Source organism: Centropristis striata, chromosome 15, assembly GCF_030273125.1.
Source record: "Centropristis striata isolate RG_2023a ecotype Rhode Island chromosome 15, C.striata_1.0, whole genome shotgun sequence".
In the NCBI taxonomy this organism is placed as follows: domain Eukaryota; kingdom Metazoa; phylum Chordata; class Actinopteri; order Perciformes; family Serranidae; genus Centropristis; species Centropristis striata.
The window spans coordinates 37,141,382-37,166,013 of NC_081531.1; the positions used below are offsets into that span (position 1 = coordinate 37,141,382).

The following is a 24,632-nucleotide window of genomic DNA, read 5'->3' on the forward strand; positions in this document are numbered from 1 at the left end:
TAATGTCAGAATGAACAGTTGTACATATCTAAATATTAGTATTTTAGTGTAAAATCAGTAATATTAGCATTTAATATCAGCTCTAGCAGCTCTATTGTACTATGACTGACTAGTTCTTGGCATTCTCCCACAGTTGGAAATGTTTGGACATGAAATTCCCAGAAGAGAAAGTAAGCTGAGAAAGAGAGAGTGGGCAAAACAAAATACCAAACGTACATCTGTGAACCACGGAGGCATGTGTTTCTCTCTGTACCATAAGGATATGGGGAGTTAAACTAAAAACAAGGTATCACAAGAAGGTATCACTTTCCACAGGCCTACAGAAACCACAACAAAGACACACAGAGGAAGCTTGTTATGGCAGACAGAGGGAGACTAGACGGGGTCTGGACAGGTACGAGATCTGAAACTAGAACACATTCCAGTTTGGATTCATTGTTTCAGCTGCATGTTCAACCAGACCCACCAAAATAACCATTGGTTAAATAAATAAAAACCAGAGGTTACTTCACTACAACACATGATGTTGGTTGATTTGTTTCTACCACTCTGGTGACTGCATGCTACATGTTAGCATGCAACATGTTAGCATCAATAACTGTCCTGCTGTTCTTTTATTGACCCCACTGTCAATGTTTTCCAGCTCTGCACCATTTCCAATAGTCCTGTTGGTACCACAGAGTTAATGTGAGCTCATTCCCAGTCAAACCAACCAGGTTATTACCAGTGTTGGAATGGAATTAAAAGTACATTGAGTCAAGTGCTGTACTTACAGAGTACAGCTTAGTACAGATTGAAGTACTTGTATTTTACTTGAGTCTTTTCTTTTCATGTCACTTTCTAAACAGTTACACATCAAAAAGTTGGAATCATTCTGTTTTCAGACACAATCCTCTGTTAATTACGGTTTATTTTTCATTGTTTGTTTGGAAGAGATCGATTATTAAAGTTTTGAAAACATTTTATCTTTCAAGAATAAATGTCACTGTCACAATCATTTCATTTAAAGAGGTAAAAAATATTTTATTCCAATTTTATGAGCAAATGTGTATTTCAATTGCACTGCATTTCAGAGGGAAATATGGTTTACTCTTCTACAATTATCTGACACTGCTTAAACAATAAAACAATTGATCTATTAATAAACTCACAAAATAGTCTGTTTTGATGTTTTAAGTAATTTTTCACATAATGTGAAATTTAATGGTTCGGGCTCCACAAATGTAATGATATGCAGCTTTTCATTTGAACTATTTTAATATTTGAACTAATGTTTTCAACATGTTTAGTTTTGGACTGTTGGTTGGACAAAACAACAGTAAAATCCTGCTTCTATATTAATGCACAAGTATTAATAATACAATGACTTATTATGATATCATAACGTCCAAGGGAACTTTTTTTGTATTTTGTACATTTACTTCTAACACTTTCAGTACATTTTCCTGATTATATTTAAATACTTTTAGTTCAGTAAACCATCTGAATACTTCCTCCACCGCTGATTATAATAAGTCCTTGACTTCTAATATTGTCATGTTCACTCTTAAAATCAAAATGAAAAGATCACCAGCTTGTCTGCACCTACCTCTACAGATCCGGGTCCTTTTCCTGGACCTAGACTGGATCTTAGTGAACCTCCCAGTGAAGTCACTGGGGTCGAACATGTCCAGCGTCAGAGAGGCGATGCGCTCCATAACGATCCCGTCCTGGCTCTGGTTCTGGTGGTTCTGCTGGTCCAGGTCCTGGTGCTGACCCGGACACAGAGAGCCATTGCAGCGGTCTGAAGAGCAGCTTTCAGCTCCCAGACTTGCAGAGCTCCCTCCATCTTCCAGAGACATTCTCCAGCTGTCAGACCTCAGAGCGAGGAGGAGACGCTACATGATGATCCAGAGGTTCACGGGGAGAAGATATCAGCATTGGTCTCCTGGTTCCACAACACAACTTTAAACAGACTGTTCTAAAATCCCTGCTTTCATTCTCTTCATCTCCTTTTTGTCCTCGTTTTCGTATCCAATTTCTTCTGAGGAGGATTTCTTCTCTTTATGTCGAGTTCATTCAATCCGGAGACGGTGAGCTCATGCTTTGTTGTTTCTATACGAGTCTCTCCTGAGAGTTCAGGTTCTCCCCTCGAGAGCTGCTCACTCTGCTGCTAAGATAAAAAGAAAAAACAACTATCTCTGTGTCTTCTTTTGTTTTTAGAGGCAGTTTTACTCTCTGTGAAAGTTCAGCTGTCTTCTCCCGACATGCTGTTTTCTTTCTCACCTGTCCTTTGTTTCTTTCTCTCTTTCTGTCTCTCTCGCTCTGAGCTCAGCTGTGTTTCTGCTCTCAGGTGGAGATGAAGGGAGGATCCAATAGCAGGAGCGCAGCTTGATTGGGTGGTTTGGAGAGTTTGGGTGGTTCTCTGATCCCCTCTCCCTCTCACCGTCTTCTTTTACTTTTCTCTCCCTCTCTGGGGTTTTTCCAACTCCCTCCTGTCACTACGGACTGTTTGACAATGACAGAATCATTTCTTCCTGGCTCACAAACCTGTTTCCATCTTGTTTCATCCCCTCACATAGTTGTAAAGGAAGTATAGAATGGCATGCATGTGCTTGATTCAGAGAGACAACCCTGGCATGTGGGTGTGAGAGAGTCAGTCACTGGTCGAGGCTGTTTAGCCAGTTACAGTAACTCAACGTGTTAATGGTGTAGGATTACTGAGGGCAGACACACCCCTCTACACAAGGGGAAACAAAGCCAAACACAAACAGGAAGAGTCCACAGCATGGGGACACACAGGGTTCTGTGAAAGTCTTGATCAGCAGAGGTATTTAAAGATAAACTTCAGGTGTCAGGTGGTTTGAAGTTTGCAATCACATGTTGAAGCACTCAATTAGACACAGCTTGTTTTTTAAAAAGTTATTCTTGATGGCCAAAAAACTTTGAGGGACTCGGAAATGATGACTGAATTGAAGTCTAAATCCTAATTCACCTCCTTGTCGCTTATCAACAAATAACAAATCTTACAGGAAGTAGTGGGGACTGTTCTGGTCTAGTCCTAATCACAAGTAATGATCAAAGCTAAAATAACACGTTCCCACTTCTAAATCAAAAAACTGAAAAGTTAGAAAAGAACGTTTTCTAAAAACATTTCCAAGTAAACAGGAGTTCTAAATTAAAATTTAAAATTAAAGTTTTAAAACAATCAAAAGATGATTGTTCTTAAACACTTTTGTTCCTCCTGTATCTTGGCTCTCTTTCTCTGTAGGTAAGGCAGTTATTGTCTCTGGAGATATCTATGAGCTTACTTCCTGCTGTTTATAACACTATTGTCATGACATCAGCTCCATCAAGGCCTCACCACCTGAGAGCAAAACAAAACAAAAAGGTTCGTATCCTCTTTGAAAAGACGAACGAATAATGAATAACATGACAAACTATGTAACGCACAGAAATATATGAGACTAAAATGATGGTATATTCTTAAATAAGTGAATCAGTTAGGTATTTTCACTTTCTTCCTGGTTTAAAATAACTATTCCTTCACACAAGAATTTCCTTGATGCACATGAAAAGAGAGAGAGATGTATCTTCACAATGATGGCAGATATTTCCCCCACTTATTACACGTATTTTCTTCATTTGAAGAGGTGTTTTTATGAGTGTGCCACAGATTTCTACATCAACCATCTGGCACGGAAACAGTTAAGGGTGGCAAACAAGCTGAGGAGGCACGGAGCCAGAGTCGGTTAGAGGCGTGGCGTCCCCCAGGGGTTAGTGTTAGTGCAACAGCAAGTATTAAGACAGACACACTCACCCTTATACACACAAACACACAAACAGGAGATTGTTTTTGTCCTTTCATTAACTGACGACTCTGCCAACCAATCAAAGAAAACACACGGTTACACAATCATCTTCAGGAATGTGTTGGCAGATAATAAGCAGGGCGCTGCTGGTGACAATGACACAATATACAAATCTATTTAACCACATGGGGTTTTTTTTATCATCTTGTCTACTAATTTACATTACGTGGGTGGAAAACATTACATTTGAGATTTGCACAATGGTTGATGGATGATAATGAACTCCACAGGGTTTTTAGGTTTGTTGCTCTCTGTTTGTTTGACCTAATTGTGTTTTACTCAGTAGGTCAAATGCTGACAGTCTCATTCTTCAGACAGCAGGTTAATCCATCTATTCTTCTTCTATTCTTCCCTTGGCACTCTGTTGAACTCTAGTAGATAGTTGATGACACTGATGTTAGATACAGTAAGTACATTATAACAAGATTCAAATACTACATTTAAATTTCCTAATATTTAGTTATATATAAATACACATTCAGTTGATTCAAGTATATATGAACACAAGATATTTGCACCATCTTGCAAACTTTTAAACTCAAGCGAGAAATTCATGCTAAGTTGTGTCAAGTTATTAACTTTATGATTCTCCTGAGTCAGAAAACAAGCATTTTAAAAGTTGTTTGCTTGTCATCTTTCAGACAGACCTGACATTTTGCATATTTTTGATCCATTTATTGCAATTAATAAACAGCTAAAAGTTGCTTATTTTAGGGACATACCACTGTAGTAGTAGTAGTAGAGTCTGGCCCATCTCTATCAGAAAACAACAATCTTAAAAGTACAGCATGCTTGTTGTCTTTCACACAAACCTGACAAAGCATGAATTCAAACTTTTTTACACATCAGCATCGTAATGTAGTTTTTTCAGCATTCTTTTGATTGGTTTATTGCAATTAAATCACAGCAAAATCTGTACATATAGTGTACACACGGCTGTACTGGGGCCAGTTGACCGAGCTTTGATCGTACCAAACTACAATCAGAAAACAAGCAATTTAAAAGTACTTTGCTTGTTGTATTTTGAAGAGACTTATATGGGGACAAAAGATACAAAGCAGCCCTAGTATATATATATATATATATATATATATATATATATATATATATATATATATATATATATATATATGGATATATGGATATTTTGACCAGAGCTGATGATGGAAAAAAAACGTTGTTAGTATCCACAGCTCAACACTAGCACATCTGACATGATTAACACAAATATACACAAATTATTTCAATATGATCCTGCATTTAAACTTGTGTGTTCTTGGGTGTTCAGTGTGATCACACCATAATAAATCACCTCAGATAAATGCGTTTTATTAGTTGAACAAACACTGCCTGGAGGTAAATTCTCATGCCATATCACTGATGATCATAATTATTTGTTTGTATTATCTTAACGTCATTTTTTCTCTGGTTATTAAGCAGATGTTGCACATAAATCAGCCTGAATATAAATCATGAGCCAAGCATCACCTTCCACCCGCTGAACAAACACACACACGCACACACACACACACACACAGACACACACACACACACACACACACACACACACACACACACACACACACACAGACACACACACACACACACACACACACACACACGTCTGAAATATAAAACTATGTCCTCTCCCACACACAAATGGTCTTGAGCAAAAGGAAGCCACAAGGAATGTGCCACAGACACTTTTTGGTGCTTATAGTTATCATTAACAATCCTCTTTACTTTCTTACCATGTTGTCTTCTTCATAATTACCCCTTCTCTTCATTTATTTACTTGTTATCTAGCATTAGTTTGTGTATTAAATGGCCTTTAAAAGGACAGAAGTTAAACATTGGATAAAGGTTTAGACCTTTTTATTAAAGAGTAAAATCCTTTTTGTCTAACCAGAGACAGAAGCTAAATACACCAGACTCCCATGAGAAAAACAGTAATTTTATTGTATGATAAACCATGCTTCATTCAAAGTCAGCAGAAACAAAATAAAACTGACAAAACTGTCTGTGTTAGTCTTTCTGCTACTCCAACAATCACCAACTCTGGTTTGGTCAAAATAGACCCAGAATTCCCCCCTTGTGAGTTTTATTTTGTTGGTTTTGACTCTGGATTAATTTGCTTGAAAACACAATAAAATGACCGTTCTGTCAATGGAGTCTGGTGCATATGGCGAGCATGACATGCTTCTGTTTCATGTTCAACAAAAGGTTTTCACTCTTTCATCTCTGTAGGGATCCTTTATTTTACTCACTGTTACAATCATTAACACCAGAAGCAGCTTGTGTATATATTCAGTATACACAGAGGTTCTAGTTATAGATTGACATGGTGTCCTGCTAATGTTAGCTCCACAGGTTTTTGCTCCCATAATAATAATGACTATCACTATTGCATATGCTCCAGACACAATGTTTTAACCATTACAAGCTCCAAAACCACAAACCAGCCTGGAAATGAGGAAAATCAGAACCTGACTGGAGCGAGCCGATGCTAAGCTCATGCTAAGCCAGTCTGTGTTAGCAAGGCGGGACTTAGCAAAGGTTGATTTACCAGCCTGGAGTTACCCGGTGGGTTATATTTAGGTGGTAAACTGTGCCTTCCAGCACACTACACAAGATGCTATCAACAGACTCCACACACCTTTTCTACTGTCTCTGGTTCTTTCATCTCCCTCAGACATGAAATAACCCCATGAACCGCTTCTCCTCTGATTATCAACCTCCACTTATCATTTAAATGGCACCTCTGAGTCCTCTGCTACAACAGGAAACATTTTATTTCCCCTGTCACTCAAATATGCCATGGTGTTACCAGGATGCTCAGCAACCCGGTCTAACAGGAGGACTGGCGGCATAAACAAGTTTGCTTTTGGCTTCCAGACTTCAGCAGGACTCGGTTCAGGGGTTCACTGAGGATTAATGACAGGAGTTCCTCACCGCAACCATCAGTCTCTGGAACAAACATGATTGTTCTACTGACAGCTGGAGCTGAGATTTATTGTTAGAACATAGGATTAAGAACACGTTTTAGTACTTGTCAACACCAGAACATAAAGACTATTTTTAATGGGACATCTTGGTGTCTGTGTTGGTTAAAGCACATACCAAGTAACAATGTTTTATTTAACACCCTGTGATTATATACTATTATCATGCTTATATGGCAATATAAATTATTGATCTACCATTGGATTTTAGTAAATCTAGTACTACTAGAGCCCGCTTGACTGATATATTTGGCCGATATCGCCCTATCAAAGTCTGATATGCACAGCTATAAAAAGACTTTTTATGCAGAACATATAAAGCAGAAAACAATGACTGATACTGAACATACAGTACTGATGTAGATTTTACTATTTATTTTAATTATTTATTTATTTTCTTTAATTTCTCAGTTATAATTTCTGGAATTGGTTGATATATAATTTCTTAAATATGATTTAACAAAGTAATTTGTTTAACGAACAGTCTTCAGAGTACCTTTGCATACTACAATTTGTACATTTTTTCCCTGTAAAATCAGTATTGGTTTATCTCAAAAATCCTGTATCAGTTTGGCTCTACATTATACAACAGAAATAGCTGATGTCTAGCCATTTCCCATGGTTTCCTTGATAATAATCAAAATCATTATCAAGAAAACCACGGGAAATGTCTAGATATCAGCTATTAAATTAAACTCTTATATGTCTTAAAGGTACTAGAACGATTTGGACATTTGTCAGGTTACAAAGTTAATCTCTCAAAGTCAGCACTTATGCTGATTAATACAGACCAAAGCAAATTATCTCTTCCTCCTCAGATTAAGGTTTCAAAGGAGGTCATGTACTTGGGGATCAGAATAAGTAACTCTTTATCAGATGTGGCTAAAACAAATTACTCATTAATTTTGAAAAAGATAGAAGAAGATATAAACAGGTGGAGACACCTACCAGCGTCCGTCCCTGCACGAATAGCGGTCATTAAAATGAATGTCCTGCCCCGCATTAACTTCATCAGTTCGATGTTGCCACTGGCACCCCCAACAGGATACTGGCAAAAACTAGACTCTTTACTGCGACGCTATGTCTGGAATGGCAAGCGTCCCAATATAAAGTGGTCCGCACTTCAGGGTAATAAGAAGGCTGGGGGATTGGCATGTCCAAACTTTAAGCTGTACCACTGGGCATTTATGTTAAAAAGTCTTAGTTACTGGTTTGACGATGCCAAAATATCTGCCTGGAAAAGTATAGAGCAGCAGCTAATAGCACCAACTAGGTTGCAGGATTTTCTTCTTGTAGGTATATCTTCCAAAAAAAGTGGTTTGTATTATGGTCCAATTATGTCACATGTGCTTCAGGTGTTCAGAGCAGCTGGAAAATTCATAAAGGTTAAAAATGTTTGGTACAAATCGTCTCCACTATGGAACAATAATCAGTTGCTAACAGGAGGAAAACCTTTTGCTAATAAGGATTGGGAGAGTAGGGGTATTAAAGCGCTCCAGGATATTAGTGGGGCACATAATATTCTTGACTTTCAGGATCTCTTAGCGCGATATGGTATTAACAAAAACTCCCTGTTTTTCTACTTTAGGATAAGATCAGCTTGTAAAGCCTACCGGGTTCCCTGGGGGACAGAACTAAAAGACCATCCCATCTTGGAATGGATACAGAATGCTCCCAGATCTATAGTATCACATATTTATGATAAGCTGAATTCTCAGAAATATATGCCCACAGTGGGAATGAAAGCCTGGGAGAGGGATTTATCAGATTTGGGGCAAAACTTAGACTGGAACACGATTTGGGACAATGTTTTTGGAGCATCAAAAAACCCCAATCATCAATATATACATCTAAAATTCTGTCACAGAGCATATCTAACACCTAGAATTAGACATAAAATGGGATTAGCTTCAGACCCATATTGCTCATTTTGCCCCCAGGGAACCTCTGGCTCTTTTGCACATGTTGTATGGGAATGTCCAGGGATTTTGGACTTATGGGAGAAGGTAATAAGCATGATAACAGCGCTAACAGGGGTACAGTTACCACTGGAACCAGCTATACACCTTCTGAATGATGACTCTCAGCTCTCCCTCGGGGGAAAAACACGTAAAATTTGGCTGGCAGGTCTGACAGCGGCAAAGAAAATTGTTGTTCAACGCTGGAAACCTCCCCATGACATCTCAAAAACTCACTGGCTTCGAAGCTTCTTGGACATTGCATACCTGGAGCTATCAACAGCAAGGATAAACAATGCTAAAACAAGCACAATTACAGCATGGACGAATCTTATATCTGACCTAACAGAACTTTTAATGAAATAGCACACTGCTGGGTGGTGAGTGGGTGGAGGAGGGAGGGAAGGAGTGGGAGGGAGGGAGGGGGGTTTTGGGGTAAAATGTTGAATGTACAGTGGAATGTACTTGGAATAGATCTGTTGTACATGGAATTCAAATAAAAAGTTAATAAAAAAAAAAAATTAAACTCTTATGAGCTATTCTTGTTGTTATCATTATAATTGTCCAAACAAATGAACCTTTTTCCATGACTGTAAATGCTGCCCTTACTAGGGTTTGTCATATTTAGTTCGAACAGGCACAGTAACTGAAATAGTATTAATTTTTACTGCATGTTTATGCTGGCATCACATGACTTATCAGGGTCAAAGCAGAACTTTCACTTTTTTGTTTACTTTTCTTTGCAGTGATTTCTTTTAAAACTGCTTACTTCCCCTTGGAGCCAACAGAGGCCAACTAAAGGTGTGAGGTGTGATTATCATAATAATAATAATAATTATCACACTGGATCTGAATCTACTATCTGCTTTTTCCTTCAATCTGTCAACAAACTGTGGACAATACAGAGATCTGGAAACAGGCTAGAGCAGCAGGATCAGGCAATATATATATATATATATATATATATATATATATATATACACAACACAAATACTAGCAGAAATGATGCAACTCTGAATGCTGCCACTGCTGATACATCTGATAACAGCAACAACAGAAACTGTTCTCCTGTTCTCATCATCAAGCTCTACAATAGCGCCCCCTTCAGCCCATTAGAGAAATTATAATTCAGTTTAAGCATTTCTGATTCAGAAGGTCAGTTTTGAAGGCACTTTCAGACACTATTTGCAACTATATTTGTTGTTTTTAACACTCTTTGTGCGGAATATCATCTTCGGACTTCTCAGCTCTGAGAAGATAAAACACATACAAATTTCATGTTGTTCATTAATTTGTCTAGACTGAAGGACCTCAGTTAAAACATAAAAAGCCAGATTCACTGACTATGAATTCTGTAAGAAAGGAGGGGGAATATGCACTAGCACATTAATTAATTAATGCAAAAAATATTAGCAGTTACAGACTCACAGTACAGTATGCCCCTCAGCTTTCTGTACATATATAGAGCTGTTATGTAACACTATCTCTGGGGTCTGTAATGTGCAGACTAATGCATCAGCAAACAGCCTCAGAGCTCCATCAAATTAAAAAAAACATTCCCTGACCAATTATAAGAAGTCCTAAATCAAATACACAAAACACACAAGTCAAATTAATTAATTCCCAACCAAACCTCTTCCCTCTCCCCCTTTTATGTCAATTTTGCACCAATTTGATGATGCAAAGGAACTCAAATGTCTTAAAAAATATATATATATATATACAAATATAAATATGTTTTTTCTGCATATGTTCAGTAAAAAAAGGTTTGATGCATATGGTAAAAGGTCTGACAGGTCTAACTCTACCTCTACTCACTCTACTTCTAGAAAATAATGCCAACACTCCGGTAGGAACAGATTATCAGATCCTTCAAAGTAAAAGACTATTCTCATTAGCACCTGAGGCAAAGTTAGAAAGGGAGTGTGATGGTAAGGACTGTGTGTGTGTGTGTGTGTAGCAATGTCTCTGTGTCTGTCTGTCTGTCTGTCTGTCTGTCTGTGTGTGTGTGTGTGTGTGTGTGTCTCTGTGTCTGTGTGTGTGTGTGTGTGTGTGCCTGGCAGAAACAGCGGGTTATGTAAGCCAGTGGGCGGGAGGTGCTGGGAGGTATCTATGGAAACGATGACAGCAGGGGAAGATAGAAGATAGAGGGGGGGGGGGGGGGTCGAAAATGGTTTCTGCTGCTTTCCAACATGAAGTCTGATTTAATCAGAACCGTAAGCGGTCAGTGAACGCCTCACGTCACTGAACAACAGAGGTGAAATAGTGTCACTGAGTGAAGATGACAGCATGAACTTAAACTGTGAAAAATGACAACGTATACATATTTAACCATTTAATCAACATACTAACTGTGCACAGAGTGTCTGGTGCTTGTTGTAAACAAACAGAGATCACTAAGTGAACACCTCCTGCAGCAGCAGCACATACACACTGTACTGCTACAGAGCTAACTGTTAGCCTGTTAGCACATACACACTGTACTGCTACAGAGCTAACTGTTAGCCTGTTAGCACATACACACTGTACTGCTACAGAGCTAACTGTTAGCCTGTTAGCACATACACACTGTACTGCTACAGAGCTAACTGTTAGCCTGTTAGCACATACACACTGTACTGCTACACAGCTAACTGTTAGCCTGTTAGCACATACACACTGTACTGCTACAGAGCTAACTGTTAGCCTGTTAGCACATACACACTGTACTGCTACAGAGCTAACTGTTAGCCTGTTAGCACATACACACTGTACTGCTACACAGCTAACTGTTAGCCTGTTAGCACATACACACTGTACTGCTACACAGCTAACTGTTAGCCTGTTAGCACATACACACTGTACTGCTACAGAGCTAACTGTTAGCCTGTTAGCACATACACACTGTACTGCTACAGAGCTAACTGTTAGCCTGTTAGCACATACACACTGTACTGCTACAGAGCTAACTGTAGCTAACTGCCGCTAACGGCGGCTCTTCTTAGCGAGCCGGCCTCCAGCTTGTTGCTAAATTCAGCAACAAAGTTGCTAAATTGGAAACACTGTTTCACCGGCTTTTACAAATGGCGTGTGTTGTTGTCGTGTAGAGCAGTAGTTCTCAACCTTTTTGAGTCGCGACCCCCAATTTAACATGCATGTTTTCCGCGACCCCCGCTCACTGAACAGAATCTCACACATACAGTTCACCCAAAAAAGAAACAAAATGACCAAAAAAAGGAAACAAAATGACCAAAAAAGACACAAAATGATCAAAAAAAGACACAAAATGATCAAAAAAAGACACAAAATGACCAGAAAAGACAGTAAATGACCAAAAAAGACACAAATTGACCACAAAATGATCAAATTAAAGACACAAAATGACCAAAAAAAGACACAAAATGACCAAAAAAGACATTAAGTTACCAAAACACATTAACACATGAACACTTTAACACAGTGGAGACAGAGCTGACTTCCAAAATGATTTGGCGACCCCCAGAAATCATCTCGCGACCCCAATTGGGGTCCCGACCCCAAGGTTGAGAATAGCTGGTGTAGAGTACGACGTCACATCCCGCTCAGCGATCTATCCAATCAGCAACCAGGTTGTTTCAGGTCAGAAAAAGGCTCTGCTCTTCCACGAAAAAAGTCCCGACAAAAGCCGGCTCCGGACTGCTCGTTTTTAAATTAGAGGCGTTTCTGCCTCATTCAGGATATTGCCCGGTAGTGGAAACAGCCCAACTGGTGCTCCTGTTAGCATTCTTCCAGCAGAAGGGAAACCACATGGGACACACACAGCCAATGTAGCACAAATTTTTAAAAACCTGTTTTACCCCGTGTAAACAGAAACTACACCTCGTAAGGGGAAAAATAGAAGAAAACATGAACCTTGAAAGTATGAAGTTTGGTGTGGTTGAATTTCTCACATTCAAAAAGATGTCAAGTAAGGTGCGAAACAATGTGCCGAACTGGTGATGGTGCAACTGTGCATGAGGCCCTTTCTGTGAAAACTGTAACAACTTTTAATACTTGTATGTATTTTTGAAATGTTTTCACTTTTTTATGATTTTATGGGTCAATAAACCCTCTGACCTTTTCAACCGACTGGATAACTATAAAATGCATGCTTGATGATATAAAAATGTATATTGTTCTTTGTAGTTTCTAAATATTTAAAATTATAAAGTGCAATCAAATGCAACTGTATGCATTCAATTAATGCAGTTGCTTTCAATGATCCTCAAGAAGTGATTTTTAAGTAATATTTATTTTTCATTTTAATTATCCTAATGGCAATATTGAACATTGAACATAATGGCAATATTGAAAAACATTTCATGAATAAATTCTAGAAGTGTGACCTACATACTGCACAAACTATAGTGTATAATAATAATACACCTCCACATGCCTACCAATATGCATATGAAAAGATTACTAAGTCTGTAGAAAGTCCTCACATTCTTTAAAATACTTTAATACTTTAATACTTTAGCATGATGTAGCTCCACTGAATCTCGCTGTAGATATATTGTTTGTTATGCCTGAACTGAAATGTCATTTGTTGTGTTTTGATAAAGAATGTCTAATATATGTAGGTCATTTTTATGTTGTTTTTTTGTAACAACTATTTAGACATAATAATAAAATCAAGAATATATTTTCTAAGTGCAACTCAAAGATGAGGAAAGAATAGTTTAGTGAAGAGGATCGCTATAATATAATATATATATAACCATGAGATCTGATTTATAAACTGAGTGGGAGGAGCCTCACATCATGCTGTCCCTGTGTGTGTGTGTGTGTGTGTGTGTGTGTGTGTGTGTGTGTGTGTGTGTGTGTGTGTCCAGACAGAACAATGGAGGTAACTGGGTCGCCGTTGCCGACTGGCTGAGCCAAACAGCTGGAGAGATGTAGAGGGAGAAGGTTGAGGAGAGGAGTAGTGAAGGGAGGGAGGAGGAAGGAGGAGTAAGGAGGAACTGGCTTAAAATAGGAGCATGAACAGAGCAGCCTGGGGAGGAGAACTGCCAAAGGAGAGGGATCATCGCCCTGATACCACACAAGAAACATTGAAGTATGTGGCAACCTGGTGGAAGAAGTACTCAGAGCTTTTACTTTAGTAAATGTAGAAATACTGTAGAAATAGTGTCAACAGCTGCAAGTAAATTCAGGCATTGAATACACAGATATTATTGAATTACATTCATTGATGTATTAATGTCATTTATCACTTTAGAATATATATATATATATATATATTTTCATTCATTCATTCATTACCATTAACCACTTATCCGCAATCGGGTGGCGGGGGGCTGGAGCCGATCCCAGCTGTCATTGGGCGAAAGGCGGGTCCACCCTGGACAGGACGCCAGACTATCGCAGGGCTGACACATAGAGACAGACAATCACACTCTCATTCACTCCTACGGGCAATTTAGAGTCACCAATTAAACCTAAGTGCATGTTTTTGGACTGTGGGAGGAAGCCGGAGAACCCGGTGAGAACCCACGCTGACACGGGGAGAACATGAGAACTCCACACAGAAGAGCCGCAGGCGGGAGGCGAACCAGCGACCCTCTAGCTGTGAGGCAAGAGCGCTAACCACTTTATATATATATATATATATATATATATATATATATATATATATATATATATATAAGCCTAAACTTAAGCTGTAAGATAAATGTAGCGGAGTAAAAATAGAAGATTAAAGTAACAGATTATGGAAATACTCAAGTAAAATACAAGAGTATTATGATCAAAATAAACTACCAGTACCAAAAGTAAAAGTACTCCTTATGTGAAATGATCCATTTAAGAATGATATATATTATATTATTGAATAATATAATATTATTGTATTATATTATTGCTGCTGATAAAGACTGAGAATATTTACAGATATATATTATATATTTTTTACTGATTTTATTGGTTAGTCTGAATCTTCAAAAAAATGTCAGATAAATGTAGTGGAGTAGAAGATTAAAGTAGCAGGTTATAGAAATACTCAGGTAAAAGTAGTAATACCACACTGTAGGAATACTCTATTACAAGTCCTGTATGGAATACAAAAATACAAAAAATACTTAATGTACCAAAGGTAAAAGTACTCATTCTGCAGTTTTTCCAGTATGATATATATTATTGAATTATTGATGCAAAAATACTCAAGTAAAGAACAAGTATTTCACATTTTTACCCAAGTACAGTAAATTTACTGAGCAACTTTCCACCAACGCATTGTCAACACAATCCAAAAACACATGTTATATATAAACATATAACACATATAAATCAAAAATCAGTGTTGCAAGATGAGCAGAAATAAAGCAGCCTAGTACTGGCTGTACATGTAAATAATACATGCTGGCACACAACACTGGCTTTTCTCTCACAAATACTCCCGAGCTGCAGAATGACACAGTGCAGACTACTCACTGGACCATTTAACATTAAGTTAATAATATCAAGACTGTGTTTTAATCCTCAACCCATAACTGTATTAATAAATGTAATCATGGACACAATGAGGAGGAGTGAGTGATCATGTCTTAGATTATATTAAACTGTTCTCCAGTGGGGTTAACAGTGTGTTTAACCCTCAGCCAGCCTGGTTTGGCTGGTTTATGGTTAGTGAGCTAGCTAGAGAGCTAACTGTTCATGTGTATTTACATGATAAACATGTTGCTGAGCTAATGAGCCTCTTTGTTTGCTGTGTGAGCTGCACCGAGTCAGCGTGGCAGCGTGTTTACAGCTTGTTTATGTTATTAATGCTGTAACCAGCTAATGCCTGCAGCTAACTCGGTAGCTAGCGAGCTAGTACCCATAGCTAGTGACCATAGCTAGTAACCATAGCTAGTAACCATAGCTAGTAACCATAGCTAGTAACCATAGCTAGTAACCATAGCTAGTACCAGCCCGGTAGTTATATCGATGCGATATCAGACGGTTTGTCTTTGTGGTCAGCACAGCCCCGTTAAACCCTCCACACACCGCGTTAAAACGACGTTAAACTGAGCTTTACCTGTTTCTGCGTCGACCTCGGCGGCTACAGGCTCATTTCAGACAGGAATTCTTTGTTTGTGTTGGTTTTTAGCGGCTTGTTTTCATCAATCCGTCGCTCTGCCTCTCTCTCCTCCGGGAGTCGTGCCGCCCCGGCTGACAGCACTAACTGCTGTAGGATGACAGGGCCCCGCCCCTAGCAACCAATCAGGAGCCGAGGATCTGGAGACTGAGGCAGGGCTCGTTTTCTATTGGTTTAGCGGACCCGTCCGTCAACCTTGTCGCTAAGAGGTGCGACTTGGTCCAAGGGCAGGACACCTGCTGCCGCGGAGGGATGCTGCTCCAACCATAGATATATATAAGAAAGCTGTTTATATATATATCTATGGCTCCAACCGGCCCTCCTTTAGCCCTCCTGTCGTCCTTCCGGGTCAAACTGACCCAATCTGTTTTGACTATTCCTTCTTTCCTCCTTCCTCCTGCCTTCCTCTCTTCTTTCCTCCTTCCTTCCTTCTTTCCTCCCTCCTCTATCCTCCGTCCTTCTTTCCTTCCCTCGCCCCTTCTTTCTTTCTTTCCTTCCTTTCCTCCCTCCTTCCCTTGTTTTCTTTCCTCCTTCCGCTATCTCCTTTCCTTTCTCTCTTCTTTCCTTCCTCCTGATTTCCTCTCCTTTCCTCCTTCCTTCCTTCTTTCATCCCTCCCGCTTCCATTCCTTCCTCTATCCTCCTTCCTTCTTCCCTTCCCTCGCCCCCCCTTTTCTTTCTTTCTCTCTTTCTTTCTTTCTTTCCTTCCTCCTTCCTTTCTGCCCTCTTTCCTTCCTGCCTCCCTCCTTTTCTCCCTCCTTACTTCTTTATTTTTTCCTTCCTTTCTTCTCCTCCTCCCCTTTCTTTCCTCCATCCTCCTTCCTTTCTCTCTCCTTTCCATTCTTTCTCCTTTTCCTCCTCTCTTCTTTCCTTCCTCCATCCTTCTTTCTTTCCTTCCTTCTTTCCTCCATCCTTTTTTACTTCTCTTTGCGTCCTTCCCTCTTCTTCCTTCCTTGACCCGAGGACAACAGGAGGGTTAAACGCTTTATCAATTATCAATTATCAATTATTTTTATCATCACTTGAAAAAAAAAGCTAGTTATAAAGCAAGAAAGATTTGTGGGGAAATGTCTTGCTTTCTAGAGGTTTTTTTTATTTTATTTTAATTTTTAATGTATTTATTTTTTGCAAGAAAAAAAAGGACAAGCCCAGCAAACAACAACAACAACAATAATAATAATAATAATAACAATAATGATATATATGAATAATAATGAAGAAGAAGAAGAAGGAGAAGAATATAATTCATTTAAGTAGAAAAAGAGAATGAGAGAAAAAAAATACAAAAAATTATTGAATTTAAAAAAGGGAGGAGGCACCAATGCTACTACTGATAACAATAACAAGTAACATCAATAACAACAATAATAATATATAATAATCATCCTTGCTCCTTTTTGTTTTGTTTACTATTTAGGGTTATTATAATAACCCTAAATCTTTTCTGTACATTTTCACTCAACATTTTTTTTATCTAAATTGCACTGTTTTCTGTATTCTGTGTTATGTGCTTTCTGTGTGAGTTTGTATGTTGTAAATGTGTGTAAATAAAAAAAGGTGCGGTAAAATAAAAGAAAGGTAGCATAATAACAGATGCATATACCACAGGGAGTTGCATATGGAAATTAAATTGGAAATGAGACATGTATTTGAGTTTCTTCAGTTTAATACTGACATTTAAATATCACTTATTTCATAGTATTAATTATTTATTTTATTTTAACATATACCGATATTGGTATTTTCATAACCTCTTTCTCTTATTTAAGCTATACAAAAAACATAAATAGTTAAAATGTTGCTACTGATGTTCCTTGATCAAAACAACAAACTCAATCATCTAAAGAAATCCTCAAAAACAGTCAAACTATGACTGAAAACTAAGTTGTTCTCATGATACGTGTTTGGGCTAGTGGGACTGCTTCTTTTTCAAATATTTAATGAAACAGTAGTCTTATGTGCCTAAAGACTAAATGTAGAATTAAAAGCAAATGGCTCAGAAGACCTCAGAAACTACAATGAGCAAATCAAGTATTTGATATGAACTCTTAACAAGCTGAGTGTTAAATAGTAAATGGACCTGCACTCAAAGCTCTTTACACTACAGACTGACTCATTCACCCTTTCACACACACATTCATCCTGGTGGCAGAGGCTACCCTAAACGCTGCCACCTGCCACCATTGGGAATTCATTCACACACCGCATCAAGCATCAGGAGCAATCTGGGGTTCACTATCTTGCTCAAGGATACTTCGACATGTAGCTGCCATGGTCGGGGATCGAACCCGCTCCACCAACTGAGCCACAGCCGCCCAATATGCATACATACACTACTGGTCAAAAGTTTTAGAACACACCAACTTTTCCAGAATTTAATTGAAAATGATGCAGTTTAATGTCTCAGTGTACTCTGAAATTAATGCACATTTGCAACATTTAAAATTCTTTATTGAGCATGATAGTGTTTTGAAAGTAAAAAAAAGATTCAAAATCACATTTTATGTTGGACTAAAGGACTAAAAAAAGACACAAAATGACCAAAAAAAAGACACAAAATGACCAAAAAAAGACACAAAATGACCAAAAAAAGACACCAAAAGACACAAAATGACTTACAAAGACATGAAAAGAATTCAAAAATGGACAAAATAGCCCAAGACTCCATAGAGTTAAGTTGTTAACCCATTTCTTGTTCCCTGAAAAAGGCCTACTTGTATAATTCTGAAATGTACATTATTTTCCAGTTTTGGTTAAGCTTACCTTTTTTTATTTACCTCTGGCAGTTCACCACTTACCTTTGGACCCTTTCAAGCTGTTCATTTGACTTGAACTGCTTGAATTTCAATAAAAAACTGGAAAAATTGGAGTGTTCTAAAACTTTTGACCGGTAGTGTATGTAATGTAAAAGAACAATAAATATGTAAAGTCATTTATCAAAAATCCTGACTTTTACCTTTGGAAAGGATGCAGTTTATCTCACACTGTTTAAAAAAGTAGTGATGACAGACCTTATTATTTCCATAGCAGACTTCAAGACGTCTGGCTAAAGCAGCTAACAGCTGTTAGCAGCTAACAGCCTGATGAGGCTTTAACAGCTCATGGGAAATAAAGACAAAATGATGAGTTTTATCTGCAATAAAATGACAGATTGCTATAATTGTTACTGTCCTCAACAGTAGTAATTTTACTTTGGAATAAAAATAGAAAACATTGAATCACACACTGCACTTTTCTTTTCTTTTCTTTTTTTTAAACATATGAAAGAATCTGTCCATGGATCAGCTCTTTCTATTTTATGCAGCTTTATCATTTTAGAACAAAACTGCTGAGCCAGCACATCTTAGTTTAAAGTCAAATCAAGTCACAAGTCATTTCCTTTCTGTCAAGTCAAGTTGCAAATCATCCAAACAGTTACTTGAACTGATTCTAGTCCAAGTCACAATGACTCAATACTTTATCTGCCTGTTTCTCACAGGGAAGGGAGAAATGTTTAAATATACTTCAAGTTTCTTCTTGTTTTTTTATTATTTCAATTAAAGAGCAACCTCAGTGTCGAAACCAATAAACACGAATGACTCCGACAAACACAATAACATACAGAATAAACATTGAGAAAACAGACTTCTGTACCAAATATTACACAACAAAGATAAACATATGCACACCTGCACAGCATAATAGCAAATGATAATCCTTATTTCATTAGAAATAAGTGGCATACCACCATATAAATCAGTACACCTTTAAACTTTCCTCGTCTTGTGAACCGTTATCTGGTTGTTGATGATTGTCATTGACTTAAAGCAGCTGTTAGAAGGCAGCAAAGTAAAGGCATATCATATTCATATCAGTATAAAAAAGTATAAATAGAGACAACAACCAAAGCAGGATGGCGTCTCACAAGCAAATCTGAATTAAACAAACTGCTCCTGTATGGATTAGTGCATTAAACGTAACACGACCTGCTTTAACCGAGAGTTTTAATCCAGTCCAGGTCATCACGCCAGCAGGAGCTCTCAACAATTAAAGTATCAAGACGCTGCAGCATATTGGTTCAGGTTCATAGTTAGTCAGAGACTTGACATGCAGACGGAGATTAGATTAGATTAGATGGTAGATTACACATATTACATCACAACTACTAAACAAACATGGCAGATATTGGCATCAGTTTACAGTCAGGAGGAAAAAGCTGCTGCTACACAGAACTGATGCAACATTCAGTGATTGTCGATGCGGAGCCTCTTGTTCTCATGGTTTTATAGCTTTGACTGGTTTCTGTCATATTTAAAGTGTCGTATGTGATGATAATCCTGCATGAACTGATTCAGATCTCATTGGCAGTTAAATGTTCACCTTTTGACATAAATCATGTGGAAAAAGCTGCAGTTTACATTGTCATTTCTATGTTAAGACACCAAAGTATATATATAATATGTATATATAATAAACACTTGAGATTTCTGAATGATTTCTGTTGTTAATCCTGCTGAGAAACCCCTTATTGTTAATACAGTACAGGTCTCTAGTCTGGATGCTCCAGGTCTCTAGTCTGGATGCTCCAGGTCTCTAGTCTGAATGCTCCAGGTCTCTAGTCTGGATGCTCCAGGTCTCTAGTCTGAATGCTCCAGGTCTCTAGTCTGGATGCTCCAGGTCTCTAGTCTGAATGCTCCAGGTCTCTAGTCTCTGGATGCTCCAGGTCTCTAGTCTGGATGCTCCAGGTCTCTAGTCTGAATGCTCCAGGTCTCTAGTCTCTGGATGCTCCAGGTCTCTAGTCTGAATGCTCCAGGTCTCTAGTCTGGATGCTCCAGGTCTCTAGTCTGGATGCTCCAGGTCTCTAGTCTGAATGCTCCAGGTCTATAGTCTGGATGCTCCAGGTCTCTAGTCTAATGCTCCAGGTCTCTAGTCTGATGCTCCAGGTCTCTAGTCTGAATGCTCCAGGTCTCTAGTCTGGATGCTCCAGGTCTCTAGTCTGAATGCTCCAGGTCTCTAGTCTGGATGCTCCAGGTCTCTAGTCTGGATGCTCCAGGTCTCTAGTCCAGTAGAGTCTCATCTCAGACCTGATTTATGCAGCTCTCAGACTGTTTATTGATCCCTGTTTGCTCAGATATTCACATACAATAAGGGGAAATAACACATTTGTACTACGTAAGAAAAACTGCATGTTTTTTGCCTGAGACTTATGAGCTTATCATAAAGTGGCATGTCTCAGAAGAGGAGCATGTCATTTTGTCCCTTGCTAACTTTGGGAGTCTAATATCTTCAGACTGAGTCTGCTCCAGTCTCACCTGCTGGAGTGCTGAGGGGTTGATGTGATATTTTGGAGGGTTTTTGGAACATTTTTATTAATTCTCTTGTGCTCAAAAATGGCCAAATTCAGCACCAAATGTGTGAAGCAAATGGTATCAACCCAAAAACTGCTGCATCAACGTATGAGACATAATCAAGCATGCAAAGGTATTTTATATACTCACAATATTCTAAACCCTATCACGCTTTAATCTTTAGATTTTAATGAATTGATTTGTTGATGACTGGAACAACTTGACACACAGTGCTGAGCTGCATCTCTAATTAATGTTCCAGCTTTCAGATGATACACACCACTTCTAAATGTATGTGACATATATATATATATATATATATATATATATATATATATATATACTATTGACCTGCTATCTCCCCCTTAAACAAGCCTGTCCCCCAAGCCCACTCCTCTATAAAAGAGGGTGGAATATTAAGGGGTTAAAGAAGGAAATTAAATTAGGTAGTAAACTAATACAAAGAGCAAAATAAATGTCACAGATTGTTTTGATAGCATCATTTCCTTAAATGTTCCTGTCTAATTTCAATTCAAATAGTTTCACAGAAGATATTTAACTAACATGTAAAATGAATTTTGAATTTGCATTTTACCTGGTAGATGAATATTGGCATTTCAGTTTCTTTCTTATTCATTTTGTGCCACTCGTTTCATTTGCATGATGCATTATCATTTTCATAAACCTGTTTCAGTGGATGCAGTCGCCTCTTGTTTTCTCTGAGAGTGACAATAATAATTTATCCCTGAATGATTCTCTGCTCAGCATCTGATCAGCTGTGAGTCACTGCAGAGCAAACAGAAATATAAGAGATCAGAGATATTTGTCTCCCTGCTCTCTCTTCTCTCCATGTTCTCACCAAAACATTCACTCAACTAAAATAAAAGACATATGTGGATAGACTTTTTGCAGTCTATAAAATTCCTTTTCTAGGCTAATTTAAGACATTTTAAGTCTATTGTGACTGTCCTCAGGGTGGCAGCAAGATGATCAAACATATGGAGGAGAAGCAGAAGAAGAACAGAGGAACACCCACACATCTGAAGACTGACAGTTAGAGTCCTCGCTAGTTACTTCAACCCCAAAGTGCTCCATGTGTTTTCATGCAGGGGGGAAAAATATGTAAACTGCATTGGATAAAAGCGTCTTATTGTCATTTTTACAAATGTGGAGCCTGTCAGACTCAATGAGACTCAGTGATTGTTAATGTTGCTCCACATGAAAGCCAGTCTCATTAAAATAGTGCCACTGTTGATCTGTGGGCCAACAAACCGCTGGAGCAACAGTTAGAGAAAGTTCCAGGAGGAGAAAGCTCCAGGAGGAGAAAGCTCCAGGAGGAGAAAGCTCCAGGAGGAGAAAGCTCCAGCAGGAGAAAGCTCCAGGAGGAGAAAGCTCCAGGAGGAGAAAGCTCCAGCAGGAGAAAGCTCCAGGAGGAGAAAGCTCCAGCAGGAGAAAGCTCCAGGAGGAGAAAGCTCCAGGAGGAGAAAGCTCCAGCAGGAGAAAGCTCCAGGAGGAGAAAGCTCCAGGAGGAGAAAGCTCCAGGAGGAGAAAGCTCCAGGAGGAGAAAGCTCCAGCAGGAGAAAGCTCCAGGAGGAGAAAGCTCCAGGAGGAGAAAGCTCCAGCAGGAGAAAGCTCCAGCAGGAGAAAGCTCCAGGAGGAGAAAGCTCTCCGCCTCCATCAGGCGTCTGAGCCTCCATCAGGCGTAGCGAGGGTCGGCGTCGCTCAGAGAAACCTGCTGCAGGAACGCCGGCTGGTAGCACGGAGGCCCAAACGTCTCCACGAAGATGGCGGAGGAGGTGAGGTCTTTTTTCAAGGTGTGTCTCCTCTGCCAGCGACACAGAAACACCTCCACCTGCTCCCTGAAGAAGCTGGTGGTCAGCGTGTAGAGGATGGGGTTCAGGGCGCTGTTGATGGGGAGGATGAAGATCACCACCCAGCTGGAGATGGTGCCTACAGCAGGAGGAGGAACAGATTGGTGATATTATATATTATATTATATTTGACTAAAGCTCTCAGATAGAGGATGAGAACAGAACTCACCAGGTATCTCCACCTCTAACAGTGAGAGCACTTTGACCAGAAATATGGGGATCCAGCAGAGGGCGTCAGAGAACACGATGAAGAAGAACCTGTTGGCCACGGCCACGTCTCTGTGCAGTCTGCTCCTCAGGTCCGTGGCGTTGATGCCCGTTTTAAAGATGGAGTAGAACATGCTGGAGTAGGAGAAGGTGATCACCAGGAACGCCACCAGGTTCAGACCTAAAAGTACAAATATTATCAGAGAAATGCTCAGAATTCTGCAGAGAAATCACTCCTCTGAGTGAAATATTGCCATATTTGACACAATTCAGTAGTTAACAGTGATGCTGCTGATGGAGGTTGAGTCAGTTCTGATTTCTTCATGGACAGAAAGTTTAATAATCGTGTGGTCGAGTCCCCTGCAAAGGATCATTAACGGTTAATGTCTCTATTCATTTCTTCACTCTTTGATGCCAACACCTAAAAATCTAAAATATGGCAAAGACAATTTCTTTACATTTTATTGTATCCAGTTCTTTAATGTAAAATCTGAAAAGAAACCAGAGAACAATACTTCAGTCTGAAACCTTGTCATGAACACGGGGATTTATACTATTTCTAGGTTTTTGTATCCTTTTCATATCTACCACTTAAAAAAGATTCACCATGCCATGTTGGTATATATAACTTCACCTATGTGACCTGAGAATTATATTTTTCTCTTTGACTTTCTCAACCATTTAACCCTAAAAAAACACAAAAAACGTAAAATCGGATTGTGAAAATAAGATTTTCTTACCTTCAGAATCACAATCATGCTCAAGAGAGAACTCAAATAGAACATATAAGAGGTGAAATGAGAAGAACATCTCGTTCTACAGTCCAGGTCAGAATGATTATATAACACTTTCCTCAAATACTTCCCAATATTTGCAGCTTTGATAAAACTTGATATTTCACCAGTGCTTTTAGTAGCTTTTAGAACATTTTGGAATATAAAATAATATTTTAGGCTTGCTTTATATCAACTATAGTGAAAAATGGTGTGGTCAACAATATTAGCCCCCTTGATGAAATGGTCATTAAAATGTGAGTTACTGCTTTCAAAACAGGCCTAATGAACCAATCAGCTTCAAACAACACCTGTGCAGCCAACTGGCTAATGAAGAACACCTGAACATTCAATCAGCATTAAGGAGTGCAGGAACAGGGCACCTGAACACATCATTGAGGGGGAATGGCTTCAGCCACCATGCCTCAGACTAAAGACCTCAGAACAGCACTAGTGGAGGTGGAGGTAAGGGGCGGGGCTAGACTACTATTAAAACGCTTCACTGTCCCCACAACAACCGTACGTTGCATCATTACAAAGAACAAGAAGACAAACTGAGACAAACCAAGC

The 24,632-nt window shown here is 38.8% G+C and overlaps 2 protein-coding genes across 3 annotated transcripts in view; both read right to left on the minus strand.

Annotated features, from left to right (window-relative positions):
• The window catches only part of fryb (furry homolog b (Drosophila)), a 76,055-nt gene extending 73,977 nt beyond the window's left edge, over window positions 1-2,078 (minus strand). For both annotated transcript variants that reach the window (XM_059351417.1, XM_059351418.1), the window contains exon 1: window positions 1,589-2,078. In XM_059351417.1, the coding sequence (XP_059207400.1) occupies window positions 1,589-1,841 (253 nt within the window). In that variant the 5' untranslated portion in view covers window positions 1,842-2,078. The remainder of the gene's footprint in view (window positions 1-1,588) is intronic.
• A 20,727-nt stretch (window positions 2,079-22,805) lies between these two features.
• Window positions 22,806-24,632, minus strand: part of rxfp2a (relaxin family peptide receptor 2a) — a 51,387-nt gene continuing 49,560 nt past the window's right edge. The window contains exons 19-20 of the mRNA XM_059351111.1: window positions 23,252-23,470; window positions 22,806-23,161 (exon numbers count right to left, since the gene is read on the minus strand). Coding sequence (XP_059207094.1) covers window positions 22,908-23,161; window positions 23,252-23,470 — 473 coding nt within the window. The 3' untranslated portion in view covers window positions 22,806-22,907. The remainder of the gene's footprint in view (window positions 23,162-23,251; window positions 23,471-24,632) is intronic.